The 24,711-nt window shown below is 52.9% G+C and overlaps 1 protein-coding gene across 3 annotated transcripts in view; it reads right to left on the bottom strand.

Moving 5' to 3' along the window:
- The window catches only part of KSR2 (kinase suppressor of ras 2), an 87,945-nt gene that overhangs the window by 48,990 nt on the left and 14,244 nt on the right, over window positions 1-24,711 (bottom strand). For all 3 annotated transcript variants that reach the window (XM_074887378.1, XM_074887381.1, XM_074887379.1), the window contains exons 4-5: window positions 22,838-23,342; window positions 7,820-8,001 (exon numbers count right to left, since the gene is read on the bottom strand). In XM_074887378.1, the coding sequence (XP_074743479.1) occupies window positions 7,820-8,001; window positions 22,838-23,342 (687 nt within the window). The remainder of the gene's footprint in view (window positions 1-7,819; window positions 8,002-22,837; window positions 23,343-24,711) is intronic.

Raw genomic sequence — 24,711 nt, 5'->3', positions numbered from 1 at the left:
CTTTCAGCTGGCCTCAATTAAATCCTGTCGTCCTGGGGAGGGGGAGAGGGGACGTAGGCAAAGACGGCTGAGCCTTTTAATTACTTTCTAAATGTGCTCACTGCAAAAATGTATTAAAGTGTATCGGGGATTTTAACCTCCTAACAAAAATGAGACCTACGTGATTCACGGCTAATTATGTTCATTAGAGGGAGCGATACATGAAGGATCGCAGTGCTTAACAATAGACCTGCTGTTTGCAGGAGACAAAACAAGCAAAGCGGGTCAGGGGGGCGGGGGAAGGTGCCCCACTGCTGTGGGGAACAGCCCCAAGGGTGTGGGGGGCTTTGAAGTTAATTGGTGATTCTCCCCCTTAACCTGTGCATGTGAGATGCCCACTCGGAGGAAAAGCTGTTTCTCCCCATGCCATATTAAATGGGGGTGATACCCAAAGGGAAGGTGGAGATACAGCAGCCTCCCCCCCAGCACTGGAGGAATATTCTCATCAAAACCCCAAAATTGCCACAATTAGAGGTAATTGCAAGGAAAAAAAAAAAACCTCATGGCCACGGGAGGACATCTCACCTCTGAGGCGGGGGGACCAGGCTTTGTTGTAGGGACCCCGTGATGGAGAAATGCCAACCCAAGGTGCTGCAGCTGCCCCCACGGCAGTGGGATAAGTTGACCCTTGCAAGCTTTGAAGCATGACAGCCAGCTGCCCGCCTCCCGCCACCCTTCTGCTTCTGGCAGCTCCCTGCCCCATGCTAACGACCCCGCGCTAATGACCTGCCCTGCAATGATTGATGTCTCCTGACCTCCCCTGCCTGGGTGTCAGTCATTACTTATACGTTTATCACCAGCAACCGCCTTTATGGCTTGAAAATCAGAGCTCTCTTAGCCGTAATTCCCCTTGCACAAGTGTGGGAGGGCAGGTTTAGGATATTTTTTTCCCCCCCCCCTCCTCCTCTGAGGTGGTATTTAATGGGCACGGGTGTAATTTCCCAGGGAAGAATGCAGCTGGTACCCACTGAGCAGCCCAACGGGGATTTCCCAGCCGAGCACCCATCCCTTTCCTGCCTCCCTCATCACCCAGAGGGGCCCTCAAAGGCCAAACCCTGCTCCCCAATGTCGTGACACTTCCCAATGCCACCCAACACATCAATCCTCGCAGAGCGGCACAGACCCCACAGCCGGGCACCTGATGCCAGGGGATGCCACCCCCCAACCCGAACACCCCAAAACCTCTGCGCTTTCCTTCGCTGTAGCATCACGCCGGCAAAGGTTACGGCTCCTGCTCTGCGCAGCACAGCTTATCCTTGAGTCAATAGCCTGTGCTTGATGGGATCAGATGTGCTGCGAGGAGAGCAGGGAAGGGGGGAAACTGCCTGGGCGGAGGGTGACAGCCGCCTCCGGCATGTCCCTGACAGCCGACACGGGAGAAGAGCCCTGCCGCCCGGCTCCCCAGCGGTGACAGGCAGCTGTGACAGCCACTGCTGGTCCCTGAGTGGCACCCGCGCACCTCGGAGGTGACGGGGACCAGGATGCTGCCTCGGCCGTGACGCCCTCCTCACCCCCACTGCCATCCCGACAGCTCCCCGGTGCCTTCCGGCTGCTGGTGCAGATGTTTCCCCTTCACTCTCTGGCTGGGAGCTGGGATGCCTGGGCATCTCCTGCATGGAGAAAAGTAGTCAGAGCTCCCCTGACTCATTTATTGTGGGTTTTCACCCTCCCTGGGGGCAGATCAGGAGGGCAGTGATGCCCTCAGCAAGCCCAAACACCCTTACCAAATACACCAGGAGCATCATCTGAGGCTGGCAGCCATGCTGAACCACACCGATGGGGACCATATTTTGGCACGATATCCCCCTTACTCATCTCCTGGCACCTTTTTGGATGCCCAGGGAATTGGTGTGAACATGTTATCCATCACAGCGACAGCCCGATAAACAAACCCTCCTCCTCCTACTACAACAAACAGCGTCAGGCGATGTTCACATTATGAATGGGATGGATAAAATCGATCAAAGTGAACTTGGAAAGCATCCCAGGATGAATCACCGTGAAGCCAAGGAACTTTGGACTTTTTTGTAGACATCCTACAGACCCGTGTCTACCCCAGGCAGCCACCAAAACACTCCCAGTGCCGGGCCTGAGGCGGTTGAGTCCCCTGGAGACATTATGGGGAGACACTGGGATGCAGCCTCCTCCCAAAACAGTTCAACAATCACCTGGAAGACAACCACGACAGGTCCAGTGTCAGGTATATCTCTACCACTCCACCCCCTGGCAGAAATCACAGCCTGGGGGTATATCACGATGGTGATGGGGGATGCTGGCAGAGGTTACTGCCTGCATGGTCCCAGCTAGGGGGCCAAGCACACTCGCGAGCTGCTCCACAGCAAAGAGTGCGCCCAAGCGCGCAAAGTCCCTCCACAAGACACTTCAGTCCTCGCTCTAGCTGGTTTTAGGGACAAAATAGGATGGGAGAAATCCCCAAAGAGCTCAGCTGCAGCAGCAAAGGAAGCTGCAGCAATGCTCGGAGTAGCAGCACCAGCAGCTTTCCCCCAACATAAGATCCATGCAGGATTCAAGCTAAAAAGGGAGTCAGCCCGCCCGCTCTGTTGGTGCACACGGCAAATATTCTGCACACAACTGTAGCCAGGTCCAGACCCAGCGATGACCCTGCGGTGTCCCTCCTGCGTGTCGAAAGATGATCCAACGGGTTGAAACGAAACCTCAGCCCTTGCAGAAGGGATCATCCAAAGCAGCCAAAGAAGGCAGAGCTATTCTCAGAGCATCTCGCTAGTAAGAAAACAGAGTCACTTTATAATCCCGGCAGTTCCTCTTCGCAGCGTGACAATCCTATTTATACAGACGAAATGTCATGTTCAGGCGTTTCGCTGGCTTAAATACTCGCATTGTGATTTTTTCCCCCCAATTCACAGCCTTGCAGGGTCAATTAGGCTTACCCAGACAAAGCTGTATTCTTCAGCTCCGCACAGCACTGCCGGGGTAGGAAACCCTCCAGTGCCTCACTGCCAGCTGGAGCAGCCCAATGGCAAGGCAGCCAGCTGTGGCCAGCTGTGGCCTGCAGGGAGCTCCCAGCCAGGCTGCCAACACGGCTGTGGAGTGCTCGTGCCATGGCTTGTACTTGCAGCAGGGCAGGTTCAGGGAGGAGAAAACCACTGATGGTCACACAGAAATGATGTCCTGCTTGGGAAGTCCCCCGCTGAAGGTAGTTTGGGCCATGACAGTGTTAAGGAGCAGTCTCTTCCCACAAAACCACCCCCAGCATCGGGGACAGGATGCCTGCAGAGAGGGGCCATGGTCCAAATGGCACTGATGCTTGTACACGTGGCCCATGGTACCTTCAACACCAGCATCAAGCTCTTGGGTCCTGCCTGGGCCTTCCAGCACAAGGGCTGGATTTAGGGCTCCTGGATTCCCAGAGCAGGGCTCGATCCACTGGACGTTATCTTGAATCCCTCTCCACCAGCCATACCTACCCAATGCCAGCCCTTCTGAGGGCTCTTTTGCAGATGCTCAGAGGCTGAAGAAGTGCAAGGAGCTCTGGTGGTATCTCAGCACTTGCCCCTTACTTGGCCATCACTGGTTGACCACCCAAGCCCCACATAGGCACAGCCAGGCTGCTTCCCAGGGCAGAAAGTCAGTGCCATAAACTGCAATGTGCTTGGCCACAAAGCCAAGAGGCAGAGCCAGTACCAGGATCCAGGAGAAGTGACCCACCAGGGACATGGCCAGAGCAACACCAAAGGCAGCTGTGGATGCAACAGAGCTGACGTGTAGGACTGGGCTGATGCACCCAGCCAGGAGCCAAGGAGAGGGGAGGTGGGCATCACTGGACACCACATTAAAACAGCCATGATCAACTCTTGAGGGCCAAGACAAAGGCTTTGAGTGGTCACTGCTCATAACTCCACATACCAGGGGATGTTTCATGGCTCTTGTCTTGTTCTCAGGCCACAGAAAGAGCCTCTCCACTGTGTGCTGTGCAAAGGTGTTCAGCGATGTCCCTGCATGAAGAAGCCTCTCACAGAGCTTCAGTTTATGAGGCACTGGGGACAGACGATGGGTTTTTCTCTCCTGGTACACACAAGGTCTTGTGTCAGGTTGCATTGACTGCTCCTTTCCTTCTGCAGGGTTAGACACCAGCTGGAGAAAGGGCAGCAGCAAGGATGTTCCCTACACAGCCATGTGCCCAGGTGATCATTTTTCTGTCCTAGCACAGCAAAGCCACACACTGCCTTTTTTTGCCCTTCCCTTTCATCCCCTGCTGTTTTAAATAGTCCAGGACGGAAACAATGTTGTTGGCTCATCCTGGAGACCATTGAGCAAGTGACCTGATCTGGATGCACACAGTGACAGTGGCCTGGCTGGCCTTGCAGTGGGGAGAGGACAGGCAGAGGACACAGCCCAGGAGCAATGCCAGCCACCTCCAGGACACCCAGATAACAGAGACACAAACAGGACCTACCAGTCACGAGCCTTTACAGCAAAAAGAAGATGCAACCTGATTTCTGGGTGCTTGTAGCCACGTCACCGGGTGTTGAGTCCTAAATCCTATTTCAAAGTAACAACACATCTCTGGTGGTTACTTGTTCACCAGGACTGACCAGATGCACCAAGAGAGAGTCCTGGATGGAGCCAGACAAACCATCTTCTGTCCCTCAGCCACGGGGCTGGGCTATTTCAGGGCCGAGCTAGAGCTCAGAGGCACCCTAAGAGTCTTTACTTCCCCACTCTGCTTCCCCCCAAGGCTGCTATAGAAAAATCAATTCAAAACCAAAATTCACAGGGATCCTGGCCTTGCATGAAGGGGACTTCATCCCTCCAGCAAGATTTGTGCTGCAGGAGAAAGAGGCTCCTTCTGCAGCTGGCTGCCAGCCCTGACGCTCTCACTCCACGTCTGTGAAAATCCATTCCCATCAGGGCAAATCAGCTGTTAAAAATAAGAGAAAAGCATCCGATCAGCACCAGAGATGATTCAGATGGGAGCATGCTCCTGCCACAAGCAGCAAGATGCGCTGGCTGTTGAAAAGAGATCATTGAGAGACAGCCGGGGAGAGAGGGGTCTCGCCAAGGGCTCGCTGGGCTCCTCTCCCGCATCTCAATCTGACAACAATAACATTTTTTTGTTTCAGTGCTTAAGAAAGTAATTTCACATCAATCCAGAGCATACCAGGTGCTGCCATGCTGATCCCACAAAAGAAAAATGGAAGAGGCATTTTTCTGTTTAAAAGCTTAAGTACCCATGGTCATAGGGATGGGATATTGTGGAGAACTCAGCTGCCAAACTGTATCTGTGCCTCAAGGATGGGGATAAGGACAGGTAGGTCCTTGGGATGCAGAGTGGGCTTGATGCACCAGCTCACACCCTTGGTGAGCCCCATGGAGCTCATCCAGCAGCACATGGGAAACTCATTGCACTTGAAAGGCAATGAGAAATAGTGGCACCCCAGGAGATGGGGCGAGGTGTGACCCCCAAACCATGACCAGCGCTTCTCATAGGACCAGCAAGAACAGCAGCAAGATGAGAGCCACCCAGTCCCCACAGCAGCAACAGCAGGCATGAGGAAAGCTGCAGAGATATCTGCTTCTCCCCACAAATAAATGCACCTCTGCACCGCTTGGCATAACTCATCTTCCCCTTGCAAGGTAACGAACCCCGGCATCAAGCTCCATTACACCCCATCTCTCTCCCCACAGGGCCATGCTCAGCACCCGGCTGCCGTGCACAGGATGGGGCTGCTCTTCCCACAGGGTCACAAACTGGAAAGCAAACGTGGAAGCAGACAGAAACCTGGGACGCAGCTTGAGGACAAGGCCACCAGTACAGAAATGATGCAGAAACACAAGAGAGCTAGAAAAACTACAATCTAGAGGGATTTTTTTTGCCTTGCATCAAATTTCCCCACAGGTCCCCAGGAGCGAGGATCGCTGAGGGCCTGGATGCTGATCCTGCGAGGACCAAATGGTTTCGCTGGTGCTAAAACTTCTCAACAGGGATCAACCAGCTTGTGTAACCAAGCCATTCTCTCCACAGCTCATGTCTAGCCCCGAAAACAAATATTCACAGCAGCTGAGAAAGTTGGAGGGCCAAGGGAAATGAGAAGAGACACCTTTCCAGCAGCATTAGTCACTTGATAGCCCATCACTTCTCATTGCATCACATTCCTGCGATGCCACATTACATCAGGTTATCACTCCACGGGATGTAATCCAACGCTGATCCGTGAGGAACCTTAATGCAACAAGACACGGCTGAGGTTTGCTGAGAATGGATTTTATTTCTTGGTTTCTGGTCTGCTAGTCCCCATCATTCTGGGCTGCACACTGAACTCAGATGATGCTGCAGGGGAAATAGAAATGCAAAACTACCCCTTGCTCCAGGCAAATCTGCTGGCTATGCCAGTGATAGTCAGGCAGTTGGACATCTCCAGAACAATCATCGCCTGCCTGCAGAGCTCCTACCAGGTCCCACTGTCCCCAAAGCCAAAGAAAGGGGAGCAAAAGGATGCCAGAAATGGCTCGATGACCCTTCAACAATCCTAAACAGCAGCTGACTGGCATAAATAAACGAATAAATAAATAAATCATGAGGGTTTTGCTTTGCAGATGGCTGGGAGAGGCATGGCTGTGGGGATGAAAGCAGGGCAAAGGAACTGCCCCATCACACCAGCACCCAGTGCCTGCAAAGCAGTGTTGGGGCAGCCAGTGAAGCCATCCCAGTGTTGCTTCCCACCCCGGTGAGAAGTACGGTGAAGAGGAAAACCTGCCAGTGACAGGGAGCTGGATGGGCAGGGAGGGGTGTTGCTTGCTTTCTCAGCCAAGAACCGAGCAGTAAGAATGACTGGAAGAACCCAAAACAAGCCAGAAAGACCACATTTTGGGAAAGCAAACAAGGGAAGAGTCTAGGGAGGGGAAGGTGGCAGAAAAACAGCCTGAAGATGGAGTTGGAGGAAGTTTTTAGCTGAGCAACATGAGGCAAGGGGAGCTCCCCCTCCCCACAACAGCTCTTGGCATGCAAATCACTTCCAGCAGCTGCCACGGGTGTTCTGGGAGGGTTTTGTTTAGGCTGGGAGCCACGCCTAGCTTGTAAAAGCTTCAATTCTTGCAGAATTAACTGGGGCACCGGTCTGAGACCAGGAAATAAGGGTCAGGCTGTTTCTGTCCAGCCAGCAGCAACGCCCTGGATGAGCTCATCGACCCAAATCCACCCATTGAGTCCCACCACCAGCATCTCCTGGAAGAGGGCAAACCCCTCTCCTCAGGCTCCATGGGTCTGCACCAGACCTGTCTGCATCAGGGCCATCATCAGCTCAAAACCCTGCAAGCAGGAGAGGTCTGAAAAGCAGCCTCCTTGCACGAAAGTAAAACCACTGCTGGATTTACAAAGGAGCCCTTGGAAAAGTCACTCTCAAGTGACAGCCAGCCATCATCACCAGCCCAGGCAGCACGGCAAGGCTCATGGCTTTTCCAAACGACAGTAGCCACCCTCCTGCACCCATGTTACTGCGATACAGGAGCTTATCTCTTTGCATAAATCAACGTTCAATATGACAGTGGTTTTATATATATACAGACATTTAAATTCAGGTTTCCAGTCTTATATTTTGCCAGAAGCACCCACATATCTCTAAACACTGACGCAAGGCACCTGCACAAGGGCTGTGCTCACTGTGCAACACTTGACCGATGTCCTCCAGAGCATCAGTGCACCGGCAGACGCCCCAAGTATCCCAACGGTCACGTCCTCTGCTTGGCATCAACCATCACCCACCCCATGGAAGGAGGACCTGAGGGGGCCGCTTGGACTTACTTGCTGAGAAGGTGGCTTCAGTGTGGACAGGAGGGGTGGAGGGGAGGAAAGGCGGGTACCCCACAAAGAAGGAGCGCAGGGAGCGCTCAGAGAGGAGCGGGGAGCGCTGCGCGGGGATGTTCTCGCAGCTCCCCACGCTGTTGTGGATCTTGAGGTTCAAGGGCTTGTTCTTCTTCTTGACTCTGGAAGGAATAAGGAGAGAAAAAATGGAGAGAAAAGTGAAGGGCAAGAAACTCAAGGGGAATGTTCTCACTGGTGGGGACGAGTGAGCGATGTACTGAGGGAGTGGTGGCACCCGTAGGCTGGCTGCTCACGTGGGGAGGTGCTGCACCGCCCTGTGAGCTGATGTGATAATTAAACCCATTTCCCTACAAGAACTTTGAATCCCCATCATTAAAAAAAGGCAAGTTTCATTAAGGAACACATTGCATTCAAGAGCTCTTCCTCTTGCAAAAACTGTCTGAAAAGGGTTGGTTGGTCCAAAAGCCCCATCACCCCCAGCCTTGCCAGCCTTACTGCATCCCCAACCAGCCCACCAGCCTTCCACATCACCCCTCAGTGCCCCAACCCAGGAGATTTCCAACACAAACCCGCCTGTGTGGACCTTGCGGATGGTTAAAAGGCATGCTGGCTGTAACGTCTGAGTCCTTGAACATCTTCTTACAAGACCCCAGGTAACTGCATTGTCCCATTTGGGGCCAGGAAGGCTGGATGTGCTGCTCTGCCCATCTTTATATCAGGTCAGAGGCTGTCAGCACAGGGTAGGGCTTGTTCTCCAAGGAGCTCATCTGCATCCTTAAACACAATCCATTACTACCAGCCCCACCTCAAATGGGGGAAACTGAGGCATGGAGGGATTATGGAGCAGATTCAAACTGCTCGCTACAGCACCTAAAATGGACTTGGCACTCGCAGTGCTGCTAAACTCGAGAGATACTGTTAAGCTTGAGAGATGCTGCTGTCTGTGCATCACGGCAGCGCTGGTCCCAGCTCTTTCCCACTGGGAGTGAGGCACTGGCACCCAGATAACCGTCGCCCTGCAGCACTCAGCACCTGCTCCAATTTTGTCATTTAATGTCACCTACATCCATTTTAGGGGCCAAGCAGAGGAATTGAGTACAACTGAAGGGTGGACTGCAGTGGAGCGTGTCACCCAAGGCAAACGCTGTGAGCAGCCCCAACAGAAATCCAGGGAACAACCCACCGAGGCACCGGACTGTGGTGCAGACAACTCTAAGCACTGGGAAATGTTCATCAGAAACAAAATGCTGCAGATTAGGTGGGTACAAGACATCCCCCTCTCACTTATCAGTCCATTTTTCTGCCTGCCTTGCACTGTGACAAGGACCAGCCATCACTTTGGTGGCTCAGGTGGGCTCAAAGCAGCACACAAATCTGAGAGACTTACAGTGCAGACCGACACCGGCAGCTCTCGGGGGCTGGGCTGCAGGTTTCTGGCACTGCTAACTAAGCCTTATGGGCTCAGCCGCTCCCACCCTGGCCACACCGCAATAGTGCAAGGTAGAGAAGAGCATCGTCTGCCCTGTCCCAAGGCAGCCTCCGGGAAAGGCAGCTCAGCCCTTTTGGAGATTTGGAGGATTTGGGGCAGAGATACCCTTATGAATGTGGAGCGGGCAGTGCGACAGCTCATGGTCATCAAGGACCCTCCAGCCCTCCCAGCAATGCAGCTCATGAACGGCTGGAGATGGTTTTCTTGCAGGTGACACAGCATTGATGCACAACTGAATTACAGCCTTTAATTCAACCCGCTGCCTTCAGTTCTTGTTTATATTGTTAGAATTAGGTGAAAAAACAACATGGGAGCCGAGAGAGAGGCAAGCAAATCGCAGCACCTATGTGACAGCAGCAGCTGAGCCTGTCCTGCCGCAGCCCAGGAGGGAAACTCAGAGCATCTGGCCCCAAAACCAAACCAGAGCTGTGCAATGCTGTGCAATGCCTGGCAGCATCGTGCGAGCCCTGTTGCAATGGAAATCAGGAGAGTATAAAACCAGGCACTGCTGTCCCTCAAAACTTTCCTCTTTGTGCCCAACAGCTGCTTTATTGCTCACACCTATACGCTTACTCGCAGGCACCGCATCCTGCTTGGCTGCCATCGCTCCAGTACCGGTGAGCAGAGATGCAGCCAAGCTCTGACACCCACTCCCATCCACAGGCAAGCTATCTCCCACCGCCCGGTCCCAGCAACGCCCAGGGGCATCTGGCCCTGACAGTCGGTAGGAAATGACGGTGCTGCGCTCACCAGCCTGCTTTAGCAGAAGAAAATTAAACCACTGTCTAATAAGCTAATTGTTTCCTCACACAGGAAAAGCTGCTGCTGCCTTTAGGGTGACTGTAACGACTTCTTTGGGTGCACTGGGCAGATGATTGCGCCCAGCCAGGTCCAACAGAACAACCCTCCTGGCTTGGAGGCCATGGGGGTCCGATGCACCAACAGCCCCATGGCCGATGTTTTCCATGCCGTACCCTGCCAGGGGGATCTAAGCTGCCCCCGACCCTAAACCCCAGTCCTTAAAGCAAATCTGCAAAGCACCAAGGCAAGAAGCCTGGTGTCCCCCAGAGCAGGTCCAACCCCTCCATTGTTGCCATTTGATCCCAACCCAATGCAGCGGCAAAACCACGGCGTCTCCGCCGAAGCCCCCGGCGCGGGCATGGCCCCAGCTCCCTGCTAGCTCAGCCCCAGCACTCAGCCCAAAGTGCTTCCTGCAACGCAGTGATTAGCCACTAATCTCATTTTTTTCCACCCATAAATCAGTTCCAGACCAAATATTTACCGCGAGCATCATTTCCTCGCCAAGCAGGGCTGGTGACAGCTCTCATTATTAGGAAGGATGAGTGATTTTGGACAGAGAGATATTTTTCTCTCTCCCTGTTTGTTCAGGAAAAAAAAAAAAAATACACACAAACACCATGCTCCAACTGGGTGACCGGTGAGGGTTGGTCGCCTGTCTTGCCGGTGGCCTCAACCCCTCTCCCTGTCCCAAAGGAGGGGGAGCAGGGATCGAAGCTTGGAGAGGAGTGGGATGCTGCAGCAGGAGCATCCTCACCCACGGCAAAAGACCCCTCCTGCAGGGTGTCACAGGGACAGGGTATCCTGCTGCAAGCACCCCAACATTGGGAACAGCAGTGTCCTGGCTGTTAGGGACCCCTGCGGTGTCCCTGGGGTGCTGGGAGACTGGTTTGGGGACTGAGAGAAAACCTGCACCTTCACCTCCCTGGGTGTCCTCAAGCACTCAGTGCCCTGCCGAGCTCTGAGTCCTGCTCGAGCAGGCTGAGATGGCCCTTCGCCCCTCCATGGGAGCACAGCGCCAGGGCAGGATGTGGCCACAGAGTCCCAGTGCCCATGGAGAGGCTGGGAGGAGCTGCAGGGCTGGGGTAAGCACATGGTTGGGCTGCAGAGGCCACGGCTGTCCCCTTGCTGGCTTCCCCTGGTTTTGCCCCCGACTGGCAGCGGGTGTCACAGCACCATGCACAGTTGGGTGGTGCACCCAGGGAGCAAACCTCTGCCTCATCCTCCAGCAAAGGCAATGGGGAGAAGGTAGAAACAGCAAATACTCAGAAATTTGGAGGAGGACAAGTCCTGCAAGTGGCAGAGGGCACAAACAATGAGCTGCAAAGACATCCCAAGAGGTGACGTGGTTCCTCTGCTTCTCTGCAATGTTCTCTTGGCCACTCCAATGTGGCCCCGAGGCCATGACCACCCATCTGGGGACAAGGCATCTGGGATGTCACCAGGGCACAGAGCAAACCCCTCCCTACCATGCAAACCAAGTCCTATTTGGGGCTGCTTGTGCAAAAAGAGGGACAAATACCGCCCTTGCTGCATGGGCTTCAGAGCAAGGGTGCAGGATGAGGCCAGCCACGGGCACCACGTAAAGAACTTGTTGCCATGGGGTGGTCACAGCCCGCTCCTCCCAGGCCTCCTACATCCACCCATTTGCACTGTAGCATCCCAGAGTGAAATTGGGCTGGTTTCCCTTGGCCTTACACCAGCAGCACTCCCCCAGACCAGCATGGCAATAACTGTCTTGGTGGGGAGCATCTCCTCACCCATCAGGGCATCCTCTCCAGGGGCTTCTCAGAGGGCTCCAAGGGAGGCATTTTTGGGAATGCTATTTCATAGAATCATTTAGGTTGCAAAAGGCCCTTAAGATCATCAAGTCCAACTGTTCAGACCACCCCATGCTCCTGCACCACCCATGCATGTCAACCCACGGAAAGAGCACCCGGACAGGGACAATACGTCACAGCCCCCTCCCCATAACCTACTGACAGGACACTCGGTAAATCTCAGCAGACTCTGGGCTCTTAGAGGGACACACTTTGGCCAGTTACTGTGCCAGCCTGGGGCAGGATGCAGTCAGAGATGCACCAGACACTGCACCAACACAGCCCCACTGCAAAACCCTTTCCTTAGAGCACTAAGCCACTCCTAAATTAGGCTTTTTTCTGCTCCAGGGGTGAAGGGTCACTTGCTTTTCAGGAAGTAATGGAGATAAGGGTGTTAATCCCCCGGGCAGAGGAGGCTATACCTCCTAACCACTGCCAGCCTCAACTTCCAATATCCAGGAGTGGTTTTACCCATCTCTGGCAAACATTTCCATTTTCCCCTCGTTTACCCAAGCCAGCATCACACGAGGTAGGGAAAAAGCGTGTGCTGAAAATGCACCATGGGTCATCCCAGCCTAAACCCCCCAGCACAGCCCGGAGTCCCCAGACTCCATACCCCCGGGGGGCAGGAGAAGCCCCCTCCTCTGTGCCAGGCTCCACTGGGCATCACCCCCCCTCTCAGGCTCCCAAATTTGGCAAGGACAGCGGAAGCAAGAAAGGGGATTTTTTTAAAAAAAACAAGGAAGAACATCAGCTTAATTCAATTTTCCATAGAGATAAAGCCCCAAGACAGCAGCAGACATCCCCCCCCCACTCCTGGATGAGGGCCAGGCTGGGCCTCGCTGCTGGTAATCTCAGTCAAACAAGCCCCAGCCAGATCGGGAAGAACCAGCAAAGTCCAGCACACGATGCAATCAGGGCTCGCTTCAATGCTGGGGGGGGGGGGGGGGGGGGAGCTGTGTTTGGCCACACTAATCCCCCCATTAAACAGCATTTCAGACGTCTCCAGAAGCTGGCAAGTTCTCCGCTGCTTGGCTGGGGGGAGTGGGGGGGGTGGGTGGATGGAAAAGGCGAGCGCTCCCCCTAAAACATCCCAGTGATTATACAGAAACGCTGATGGAGAAGCAAAGGCAGCTCTGCAGAGCTGCGGGGCTGCGGAAGGGGCTATTTAGATGGTGGCGATACCTCCCAGCCCCCGGGAAGGACCATTTTCCTCCAGTCACAGCTGGACAACTACTGAAATGAGACTTCAGCCCACGCCAGGGGAGGCTGCGAAGCACAGGCGAGGGGAACAGGGAGCTAGTTACATACCAGTTATTTTTTATTTTGACTTTAAAGGGTTTGTGGGGAGCAAAGAGGACCACGCGCAGTTCGTCTCTAGGCTTGAAGCTCCGCAAAATCTAGGAGACACCCTGGGGTGACTACGGCAAGCCCCTGACACCCCCAGGGATGGCAGAAAAAGTGCTACTGCAGGGACAAGAACTCCTTTCCCACCAGATTCGGAGCAGATCCCCGAATCTGAACATCCTGACTATTTTTTTTGCCACTCCAGGAGCCTCAGTTCCTCTCTCCATGCCCGTCCCAGCCCCATCTCCGTTGCAGGAGGGTGCAAAGCTGGGCAGACGCGGGGGCTCCGCAAGCACCGAGCGCCCCTCACTGCAGGCCTGCCAGGCTCCCTGCCAGCAAGACGGGGGCCAGACCCTGCCCTATGCAACCCTCGGCTCCCCACATCTTTCCCAAGGTCACCAATTCTCAGCCCTTCCATATTGTGAGCCCCACAGCTGCTCCCAGACCTGCAGACCCTCCCCAGCATCCCCTGTCAGCCTGCTCTGCTCCATTAACCTCTCACCATCCCCTAACCCTCTGCATGGCCCCAAAACCCCTCATTTTCATCCTTGCCTTTCCCATGCATTTTCTGGAGGGCACCAGACACAGTACCTCCCACCCAAGCCCCCCAAAACCAGAGTTCACAGGAGCATTGGGGCTCATTTCTGCCGCAGGATGCTCAGGAAAGCCAGCACTGCTCACTGGGAGCGATTCCATGCACAGATAGGTAAATGCCAACTATTAGGGACATAATTTCATGCAAGAATTTGCTAAATATATGATGATGGTTTTCAAAAAAAGAAAAAAAAATACAAAGCCCAGCTAGTTTGAAGCACTTAATGCAAATCCCTTTAGGTGTCAATCCAGCCTGAATGGCTCATCCCCGCCTGCTCTGGGGAATCAGTCAAACCCTTATCATCGGCTTTGGAAAAAAAATAGAGGGTTTCAACAGGCGGTGAAAAACACGAGCAGACACTCAGGACAAAGGGCCCGTCACTCCTTTCAGCCCCAGCGAGGCTCTACATGCATCGAAGCCCAGCGGGAGGGCAGGGATTGACAGGGGCTTGCGGCACGAGCCGGGATGCAGGAATGGCACGGATGTTATAGGGTCCCCAACAGCAAGGTACCCACCGAGGAGCTTTGCTGTGCAAAAGCACAGAGCAGCTGGGATGTCACAGGCTGGAAGAGTGGGAATGCGCTGGGAAAATGAGCACTTACCAGCAGCTGGACTATGAGGATGGGCATAGGGGGACCTATACGTTACAGGGAGGGGAGATGCAGTGGCCACAGGGCTGTCAGCCCCGCGATGCTCCCAGCATACGGCTCCGCCCAGCGCTACGGCTGACCCACAGCCACCCCAAAAAGCATCCCGAAGGATCCCCACCGGAGGGACTCACCAACTGGTCCCCTGCACCCCAGCAGCATTCACTTCTCCACGCCCACTTCTTAAATAAAAGATGGAAATCGGGTAAATAACTACCTGCTCTGCAGGCATTTGTTGTCACTTGCCAATATTATTGTAGCAAAAAAAATTAAAAGTTTAAAATTTAGCCCAAACAGGTGAGTCGATCCTGCAGCTGACTGCGCCAGACTATATTTTATTCACCACTTTGCTCCTCTCCAGCACACTCCAATTTCAATGCAAGCATTTCTTTTAAAGGAAGGGAAATAGGGTGAAGAAAAAAAAAATCCTCTCATTGGCATTTCAGTTAGCTCTCTGCAAAGGATTAAAGATCGCTGCTGCCTGGCCTGAAGTGCACAGCCTCGGTCAGGATTCAGCCCAGAAGATTTATGGTCTTTTGACTGGCTTAATTGCACAATATTCTGTATTAAATCAGAGGAAGGAGAAGGTAAAGCGCTTCCCCTGCACCTCAGCAGCCTGCGAGGCTCTGCCCGTCCGCACCAGGCAGCCGCCTCCAGCCCGAGCAAGCAGCATCCACGTGCAATGACCAAAAATGGGGAAAGCCCACAAATTTACTCTTGCATTTTTTAATGCAAGAAGAGCTGCTAGTTCTGCTCCCTTCCTGTTGGGTTCCCGTGTTGGCACATGACTGGCAAAACCCAACTTCTCTCTTCAGAGATTCCCAAAAAAACCACAAAAATCCAGATGACTGCCCTGGCCAAGCAGCACGAGCATCCCCAAACCAACAGGCTTGGGGAGTTTGGACCAAAACTACCACAGCTGGAGCCATCATAGCCAGAAAAGGAGGCACCAGGTCACCTTTCATGCACAAGAATAAAAGTACAGCATCCACACCCGGTGCATCGCACATCCTTCGCCGTGCAGCAAGGACGGCACTGGCTGCTTTAGCATTTTCAGGGTTCAAGGCAAACACGGAGGTAAAACCAATGGATTATTTGAACCTGTCTGAACAGATGAGATTTCTTCATTATACACCCAGATCTGAACAAGCTCTATGCAATACTAGCTTGATATTTAAAAAAAAAAAAAAAATAGAGAATATCCACCAGATGTTACATTTATCCTCCTCATTACCGTAAGAGGCAACAAATCCCTCCTCCTCCGGCCAGAGGAAAAGCAGGTTCTTCATATCAAAGCCTCGACAGTTAAATATTTATCCAAGTGCCTGTCCCCGCTTCCCTGGATGGCTGAATTTTAAGGTTCAGGTCTTACTGATCTATTATTCTCTTTTCGTAGCACAAAGCGTAACTTTTTATTACAGCTGCAAATTATAAAGCTGGGAAAATCTTTGAAGGGAGCTCGAGCCAAACAGGTTTTTTTTTCCCCTCCTGGGACTCGTGTGCCGACGAGACGCTGCTGCAGGGGGGCAGCAGGAACGACGCTCAGAGCAGACGCAGGCTGCTACGTGGAAGGAGCTCGAGGAGCTAATTGCCAGGATCCTGAAGCAGGTCCTGTTTCTCATTAAACCCCCTCTGTTTAATTCGTTTCCACCCTTACGTTTCTTTGAGGGATGCACAAGAGCGGTGGTGGATGAGTACCACCGGCTGTGGCCAACGACCGATGGTGAGGTTGAGTCTCCTTTTGCTGGAGCCATTTCCACACCAGTTCAGCCCTGAGGTGTCCCTCATCTGCACCCAGATGAGTGGGTTTCACCATCCCTAGACAACACAACCTCAGCCAGGCGGGCCAGTTCTGGGCATTTTTTTCCCCCCACCAAATCATAGACTCATAGGACAGTTTGGGTTGGAAGGGACTTTTAAAGGTCATCTAGTCCACCCCCCCTGCAATCAGCAGGGACATCTTCAACTAGATCAGGTTGCTCAGAGTCCCATCCAACCCAACCTTGAATGTTTCCATGGATGGGGCATCTACCACCTCTCTGGACAACCTGTTCTTGTGTTTTGGCACTCTCATTGTAAAAAATGTCTACCTTATATCAGGTCTGAATCTACCTTCTTTTAGTTTAAAACCATTACTCCTTGTTCTATCTCTAAAATGTCTGTCTCCACCTTTCCTATAGGCCCCCTTTAAGTCCCGGGAGGCCGCTCTAAGGTCTCCCCAGAGCCTTCTCTTCTCCAGGCTGAACAGTCCCAACTCTCTCAGCCTGTCCTCATAGGAGAAGAATGGATGGGCTGAAGACCACAGAGCTCTCCATCGGTGTAAGACCCCATTTCCCAGCCACCATCATCTCCACGCTTGCAAAATCCAACTAAGGAAAGGGACGTAATCAACTCAAGCACTTGCCTACACCACCTGCAGTAACATAAGAAGAGCAACACATGACACAGCCCAGGCACCCACCTGTTTTGGGAGGCCATTCTCAAAAAATTACACCGCTGGAGGGAAAAGCATGGACTGCCCATGGCTGGAAAGCCCTGAGGTGGAGGTTCATTACACTAACTACAGCTCTGCAAACCTTTCATCTCAGAAGAGACTTGGGGCAATTTTTCTCTGTTATTTGCTTGCAGGCTGCCTCTGGATCTGAGGTTGCTGATGCATGGTGGGCTTGGGCAGCTCTAATTGAAAGAGAAAAGTCAAGAGCAGTTTCATGGCTTTTCAGGAAGCCTGCTCTCCCTGCCATCTTGGTTTTTATTTTGTTATTGCTAAGGAAGTCACTGGAGCGCTTGGCCAACCTACCACCTGCTTGGGCACTGGGCTGACCACAGCAGTGGGTCAGCAGGGGCTTGCACATGGACTCACCAAACTCTTGGGCCACAAAGAAGAGGACAGAGGAGCTGCTTCATGTCTTTCCTGCATAGCTACAGCTGGAAGAGAGAGCTGAGAAGAGCTCAAGCATGTCCTCCTGTCATAATCAACAGTGGTCAACCCATCTCCTGGTCACCACCCAGGGACGTTGCCCACAGCCCCTGCCCTTGCCATGCCCTCCCCTCCTGCATGGACACCATGGAGGCAGCACATCAGGCAAAGGTGCTGGCAGCAGAAGAGGTCTGCCACCTCTCACCTCTGCCTCCCCTCCTCTCTGAGATGTTAATCCTTATCTAAATTCATAATCATGCTCTCGGCTTTCAAAGTGGCGAAAGGAGGCTCAACTTCTCATTAAAGGACACAGTGAAAAGTTTCTCTTCCAAGCATGTTAAAGCTCCTGCTCCTTTTGATGGAATACCACAGCAGTAATTAACATTAATGACATACCTAAGGAGAATCACAGCCCAGAGCAGTGGGATAATTGCAGCAGAGAGCCAGTTTGTTACGGAGGCTACCCATCACTGTCAAGACACAGTGTGCAGACCATACTTTGAGAGAGCTGGAGACAATCCAGGACCTGTGCAAAACTCCACAGCCCTGACTCACCATCAAAGGCACCAAGATTAATCAGAAAGATTATTTGGAAACACAGGGGGCGATGCTGCTCCTTTTGCTCTCCAAATTCCCACATTTCAATGCTCTCGCACTTGCAGAAGTACCAGGCAGGTCTCTACATTTTCGGACACCGTACAGGATGAATAACACAACGCTGGAGATGCTGCAGACGGATTATTTGCACATGTTGGTAGCGTCCCGCTGCATCCACCTGCTCTGCAAACATCAATCTCTTGCTCATTCCCAATGCCAAGAGTCCACCTGCCTTTCCAAGCCTGGGAAATGTCAGAGAGACACCAGGCACAAGAGCTATCTCGATGTTGCTCTTTCAAATCCAGCCCACGCAGAATATCAAATAATTGATCTACCTGGTAGAAGTGTTGATTGGAATTGATACAAGGGAAAAACATCGTTATAAAGGTTGCAGAGCAGCAGAATAAATGGCCTATCACTTAGTAGCATTTAAGACCAGCTAAGATGATTAACTCTGAGGGACAGTCTAAGCCGCAGGCTGCTTGGTGTGGCGGGGATGGTGGAAAAGACCTCTGGTCTTAGGTTTCTGCAAACCTATGACTCAGTCTTTCACCTCTCTGCCTAGATGTCCCAAGGAGGAACCTGCACTAGACTTGGCCAAGTTCCACGGGAAATACCCTGTCCTCAGGGGTTTCTCTGTTACATGGGATGGAGAAAAACACCCACAACAGACAAAGTGTCAAGTTAGAGTTGATTTAGAGTTGAACACAACACAAGGGAAAAGAAAAAGAAAAAAAAACAATACATGCTCTATCACCAGATCAGATGTGAACTTCACATCTGACTTCATCCATCCAGGATATCCTCATCCTGATTTTGAAAACCAGAACCAAAAAACAACCTCAATGCCAACAAGGCTAAAGACAAGGAAGTCAACCGTCATAAAGCTTTGGATAAACAGACTTTTCCACCAGAACACCTAACCCTGTCTGCATCCACACCTTGAACGTGACTGCAACGATACAGGATGAGGAGACTTTATTGAAACCTTACTCTAAACAAAGCTGGCTTGAGCTGGAAGAGCCTCATCCCAGCCCAAACCTGACCTAGGCACACCACAAAACAGCATGTCCTCTCCAGCAGCTGCTTTGCGTTAGCCTTTGGGAGAGTTCAGCATTTCCTCCAGCACTCAGCTCTGCCAGGTCACGCTGCTTTAATTCACCATTGATATGCTCTGATCCTCCCTCCCCAGCTGCTTGCCAGAGGCTATTCTTTGAAGGCCATGGAGTTCATGAATTCAGCCAGACACCTGGGTGGCAAAAGAAACCACAACTGCAAAACGGATGAGATTTTGAGCTCACCTCCCCTTCGCATGGGTCTAAGGATGAAAACCACCCAACCACCACTTTGGGGCAGGACACCCCAGGGCAGATCTTGCCTCCAGAGAGCTATTTTATACGCACCCTTCCAAGGGTTAACACACGCTCTTGAGCTTGCTCTTAACTAGCTTGACTTTTGTTCCCCAACTAATGTATTTTTAAGACCTTCCATTCAGAGTTTGTTTTTTTTCTTACTTCTTGCTGATGAATAATCATTAACTATCCATGAAAGATTTAAATGGCCCATGGAATTCATGAGGTATTAAATGGGCATTATATTATCAACCACTCTAAATGTTTTGTTTCCGTTTCAAGACCATTCATGAGATGTTTATGGATTGTGGATTTATGGAAGCCAGGGGATCTTTTTAGGAGTAATGTTCCGTACCCCAGAGTTACGGTCAACAGCTGGAGGCTCCGTGCAGGAAAATCTGAGGCTGTAATCTCAAAAAATTTAACCCCTGCTTCAGAAGGTCTTGGCATACAAAAACAATGGATTAAACCCTAGAAATAATACCTGAAACACAAAATGCAAGCAAACTTATGAGCTGCCATCAAGTGGTACATGGTGGCCTTGCTCCAGAGAGAACCCAGTCACTGATACTGCTCTGCCAAATTTATGGTGGTGTTTTACTTCTGTGTCTCCACTGAGATAGAAAAATCTTTGGGGGCAGCCCTGCAGTGCCCCAACAGCTTCCATCCATCAATACTGGCCCACAGCTCATAGGGAGAGAACTTTTTGCTTTTGCCAAGGGCACCCCTGGCTCCCCAGAGCCCATTTCACCCCATCCAGAGATGGGGCATGCCAGGTGAGGAGATAAATCAGCCTGAGGGACACCAACCTCCTTCCTGGGAGGGTTTTGGATAGGTCCCACCAGAGAGTGGTCTGCAAAGAGGCAGTATGAGGGTAAACCTAGACCCAAAATTGCCCCAGGAGATCCCCCCCAGCTCTTGGGGTCCCCAGCAGTGTCCCCAGACTATCAGCTCTCCAGGTCTAGCACCTGTTTCTATGCTGGGACACAGGGAACAGAAAGCTGCAATCTGAAGCCAACAAAGAGCCCACTGGTGCAGCTAAAACCAGAAGGGGCTGATCAGAGCAGGCTTGAAATCGTATTTCAGGGATGAGCTCCATTTCATGTTTGAGGTCAGGCGAAAACCTTCCTTCTGCGAAGAGCACAGAGAACTCAGATATTGCAGAAGTTATGACATTAAAAACCAAACCAACCCAACAACACACGTGCATTGCATGGACACAGACATAAAATAAGAATTAGTTGATAAAAGACCCAAAAAGCTACGTTTTCTCTCTGCCAGGCAAAGTGTTAGCCACCGCATCCAGTCTAATTAACAGCTAAAACTTCAGCATGCCTCTGCTAGAGAAAAAGGGAAAAAAGAAGAAGCTGCCTCTAATGCACTAATTACTATCCCGAAACACTAATGGGATTAGCAAGCAGGATTTAGTGGTTGCCTCCTGAAAAATCATTAAGTGCCATTGGAGAAAATTAACCTCCCCAGTTCTCCAAGCGGCTTTCAGCAGCCTGCGTCCTTCCGCATTGACACGATGAACCCCCAGTAGGATGTTAGCACAACGGAGCCCTGTTAATATTATCTTTCTCTTTCCTTTGTTAATTCACTAACCATGAATTAAAGTTGCCCAGCACTGCTGGGAAGGGGAGCACCAGAGACGCTGGGCAAACTGGACGTGGTCAGGCAGGGACTGAAGGAAGGCGGAGAGCGATGAAAGAAGAGGGGACATGACCGTGTTCGTGCAAACCCTGTTCACAATTTCTTTCTCCACGCCCTGTCCCGATCTTTCCCCTTGCAAGAAAGTCGAGGCATCCCATCCCTGGCTGGCTTGGGGAATCACTGGCCAAAGGGTTTGATGGAGTAAGGTCCAGACACCCCTGTCCAAACCTCGCCCCAGATCCTTGTCAGGGTGACCTGGGGTGTGCAATGACCACGGTGGGGATCAAATGGCTTGGGGGAACCAAAGGCAGGTTTCAGCCTCAGTGAGACCCGCTGTGTTAGGGAAGGGTAGAGCCTGGATTAGATGCCGAAATGCAAATAAAAGTACGAGAGGAAACAGGCTGCTCGCTAAGGCTTTGCTCCTGCAAACGTGGTGGTGCTCGCTGGGGACGGACCAAAGTAAATACGAATTTCTGGTGGCTAAGAACAAGGGGGAGGGTGGCCTTACAGGAGGCATTGTCCAGCTGAAATAAATCAATTTCCAAAGGCTGAAAGCCTTTAGAGACCAAAGGCTCCCAGCTCGGGGGAGAAGGATGACTGCCCTCACTTCGTGCAGTGACCGCAGCCCAGCGGCTGCCGCAGCCTTGGGGACACAACGGGGAAGCAAGTGACACGGTGATGCTGCGGCCACCGACACATCTGCCACCCCAAAGCCCCTCTAGTCTGCCCCTGCCCAAAGAGGGGGAGACCAGGGTCTGGCAGCCGCAAGCACCCTGCACAGGCAGCAGATTTTAACCCTTTATGTGCCCCAGTCAGAGCTTCCTGAGCATCATGGCTGTCTCCAGGGCCAGGCAGGAGGGTCTGCTGGCAGCTTGCCACTGCCATGCCAGGGTACCCTGGGCTTTCTCCTGCTCCCACCACATCCCTCAGGTGACTCTGATCAGGCCTTTTTTTCTAAGAACCCCAAGGTAGTGGACAAACAAGGTAGCTTGTCCTGGGGCTCCTGTTTGGGGAGGCTAGTGGGAGCCAGCCATGCTCCATCCTCTGGGAGAGGAGATGATGCCCCAAGGTGGCCACAGGTCTCCTCTGCCACCCCACACCGAGGCAGCAGAAGGACTTTCTGAGCACATCCACCAAAAGGGCCCGAAGGAGATGGAGAGGGAGCGTGCTGGTGCCGGGGAGCCCTTTCCCTGCGCAGCAGCAGCCTCTGCCGGCACCGGAGCCGCAGAGCAAGAGCAGCGGGAAGGAGCTGTGGCATGGCCAGAGCCTGAGGAGCCCTCCGCAAACACCACCAGGATGGAAAAAATACTGGGGATGTCTCTAGAATATGAAGTGTTATTTCCATAAGGCTTTATCTATCCGCATATGCATGTTTCAGCTGAAAGATGATTCTTCCCATCTCGCTCTTGCACGTGCTCGCACTCACACGCAGCTTTCACGGTCGGGTTGTGCATCCCTGTGCTGCAGCTGCAAAATCCCACCATCCAACCCACCTGTGCCACGCTCCGGCATGCGGGGGCTTTGCTGAGCAGCGGCCCTGGAGCCCCTCGGTGCCCCCCATCCAGCCCCCACACCCAAAATTAGGTCCCAGGGGAGCAAATCAGACCCCGTCCCAGCAGCATCCCTGCTGCCTGCTAGAGCTGCAAAGGGCTTTTCTACCTCAAAGTTCAAAAAAAAAAAGACACCATGCCCTGACATTTAGGGACAAAAGCGCTTTTCCAAAGGAGCTGGGATGGGGTTCATCACCCCACCGTGTGCCGGCACCTTGGGGCACCCACTTACTTGGGGGTGTGCGCCTCATCCACGCGATGCCCCAGCTGGAACTCGTGGGACTTGCTCCGGTGCAGCGCAGTGAAGCCGGGGAGGAGATGGATCAGTTTTCGTGATGAGGGCGGGGGCGTCCCAGGGGGCTTCAGTTTATTCCTCCGTCGTACTGGCGGCGTGCCTGGCGGCGTCATCGTGGTGACGATGTTGGGGGTACGTGGAGGGGTGTGAGCAGCGTGTCGCTGGCGTGGGGAGGGTGGCAGGGAGCGGTGGCCGGACTCCATGGGTGGGCACAGCCCCGGGTGACCCTCCACGGTCAGCCGGTCCACGTGGGTGTACATGGGTCCGTGGGGTGAGCCCGCGTGGCAGTGATGCTGCCCACACTTGGGTTGGACCTTGGGGCTCTGCGAGAGGTGCGTCCTGCCCCACTGCCCCGGCTCCGGCTGGCACCCAGGGCTGTTCTCCTTCCCTGGCTCCGTCGTGGGCCACTGGATGGTCCAATCCTGCTTGGAAAGGCTGCCGCCTGCGAAGAGCACACAGACACGACCATGCAGCGTGGCAAAAACCACACAGTCCCCTCCCTGGCACCGCATCCCCCCGCCTCCAAAACACCAACAAGTTTCTCTGTGTGTGAAGCCAAGTAGGCGCTCTGCAAGGGTTAGAGAAGCGCTTTGCCCACGTGTTTTCCCACCTGCTGAGCCCCCCATGTGCCTCCCCCACTGTCACCCAGCTTCTCACCACCACCCCAAAATGTGGCATGGGGGTGCAACACCCCTTGCCTGGCCAAGGCTGATGCCCCCGTCTCACCCCTGCAAACCTGCCCCCCGCTCCCTGTGCCACCCAGTTGTGCCATTTGCATAAAGGAAGAGGACTGTAATTAAGTGGGGCTCCTCTCTGCTTCTAATTACTCATCTCCACTGGCGCAGAGATGAGTAAAGGGCTGTCAGCAGCAACTTCACAGAGCCAAAGTGATGGACCCAATTTAAGGTCCCTTCGCTGACTCCTTTTGATCGCCTCCACTATGAAAACCGTAATCTCTTTATTTTAAAAAGCCTCCTTCCCCATCCCCGTTTTGATTATTAATTGCCTGGCCTCTTCTTTCCCCAGCCTTTTCAAGGGGAACATTTTATTTCAAGCTCCAGAAGAAAAGTAAAGGAGGAAAGGACTTTGGAAATGAAAGCTGTAGGATTGGATTGACAAAAGCTCTGGGGGAAAAGAGGGACAAGGAGTTTTCTTGAATCAATCTCCCACAGCAGAAAATAAAAATAAAAAATAAAGCAAGTCCTATCTAGCTGCTTTTAGAGTTGCTTCTCCAGCTGCTACAAAAAGCCCTTCGACCCAGCAAGAAGCTCATAAAAAAGTTAACGCCCTTCTTCATATTTTAATTAATTAAGAAAAAATCCTGCTTAGAAAAGCCTTGCCTCTGCCTGCATGGAGCTGCCAGGGCGGAGCTGCATCTCCAAAGCCACCACTGGCACGCACCCGAGCCCCCTCCTCGCCAAAACAGCCCAGCCCAAATGCGGACACAGCAGGTGACAAGTTGGAGTGTGTCACACACCCCCCCCCCAAAATGCAGCTCTGCACGGGGTCACGTCACCTCCGGCAAGGCCACCCTGCCCGCGGGCACCTGCAGAGCTGGGTGCCTGACCCAGTGCCACATAGCTGGGCTGTCTCCTCGTCCCCACGGCTACTGGTGGCCACTGGTCCCTGAGGCCACCCTGGCTGGTGGCACCTGGCTTCACACACAGCGTGGGGCTGGGGAAGGTGCAGCCGTGGCCCTGCACGGGCATAGGTGAGGGAGGACACAGCGCCATGAATTAAATCCTCCCGCAAGCCATCGACCCCTCCAGTTAATTAACCCACACCCAGGGATTTGCAAATCAGCATGCATT

Source organism: Strix uralensis, chromosome 17, assembly GCF_047716275.1.
Source record: "Strix uralensis isolate ZFMK-TIS-50842 chromosome 17, bStrUra1, whole genome shotgun sequence".
Classification (NCBI taxonomy): Eukaryota; Metazoa; Chordata; class Aves; order Strigiformes; family Strigidae; genus Strix; species Strix uralensis.
Note: the sequence above shows the minus strand (reverse complement) of the source record. Positions and strands in the feature narration are given on the sequence as shown.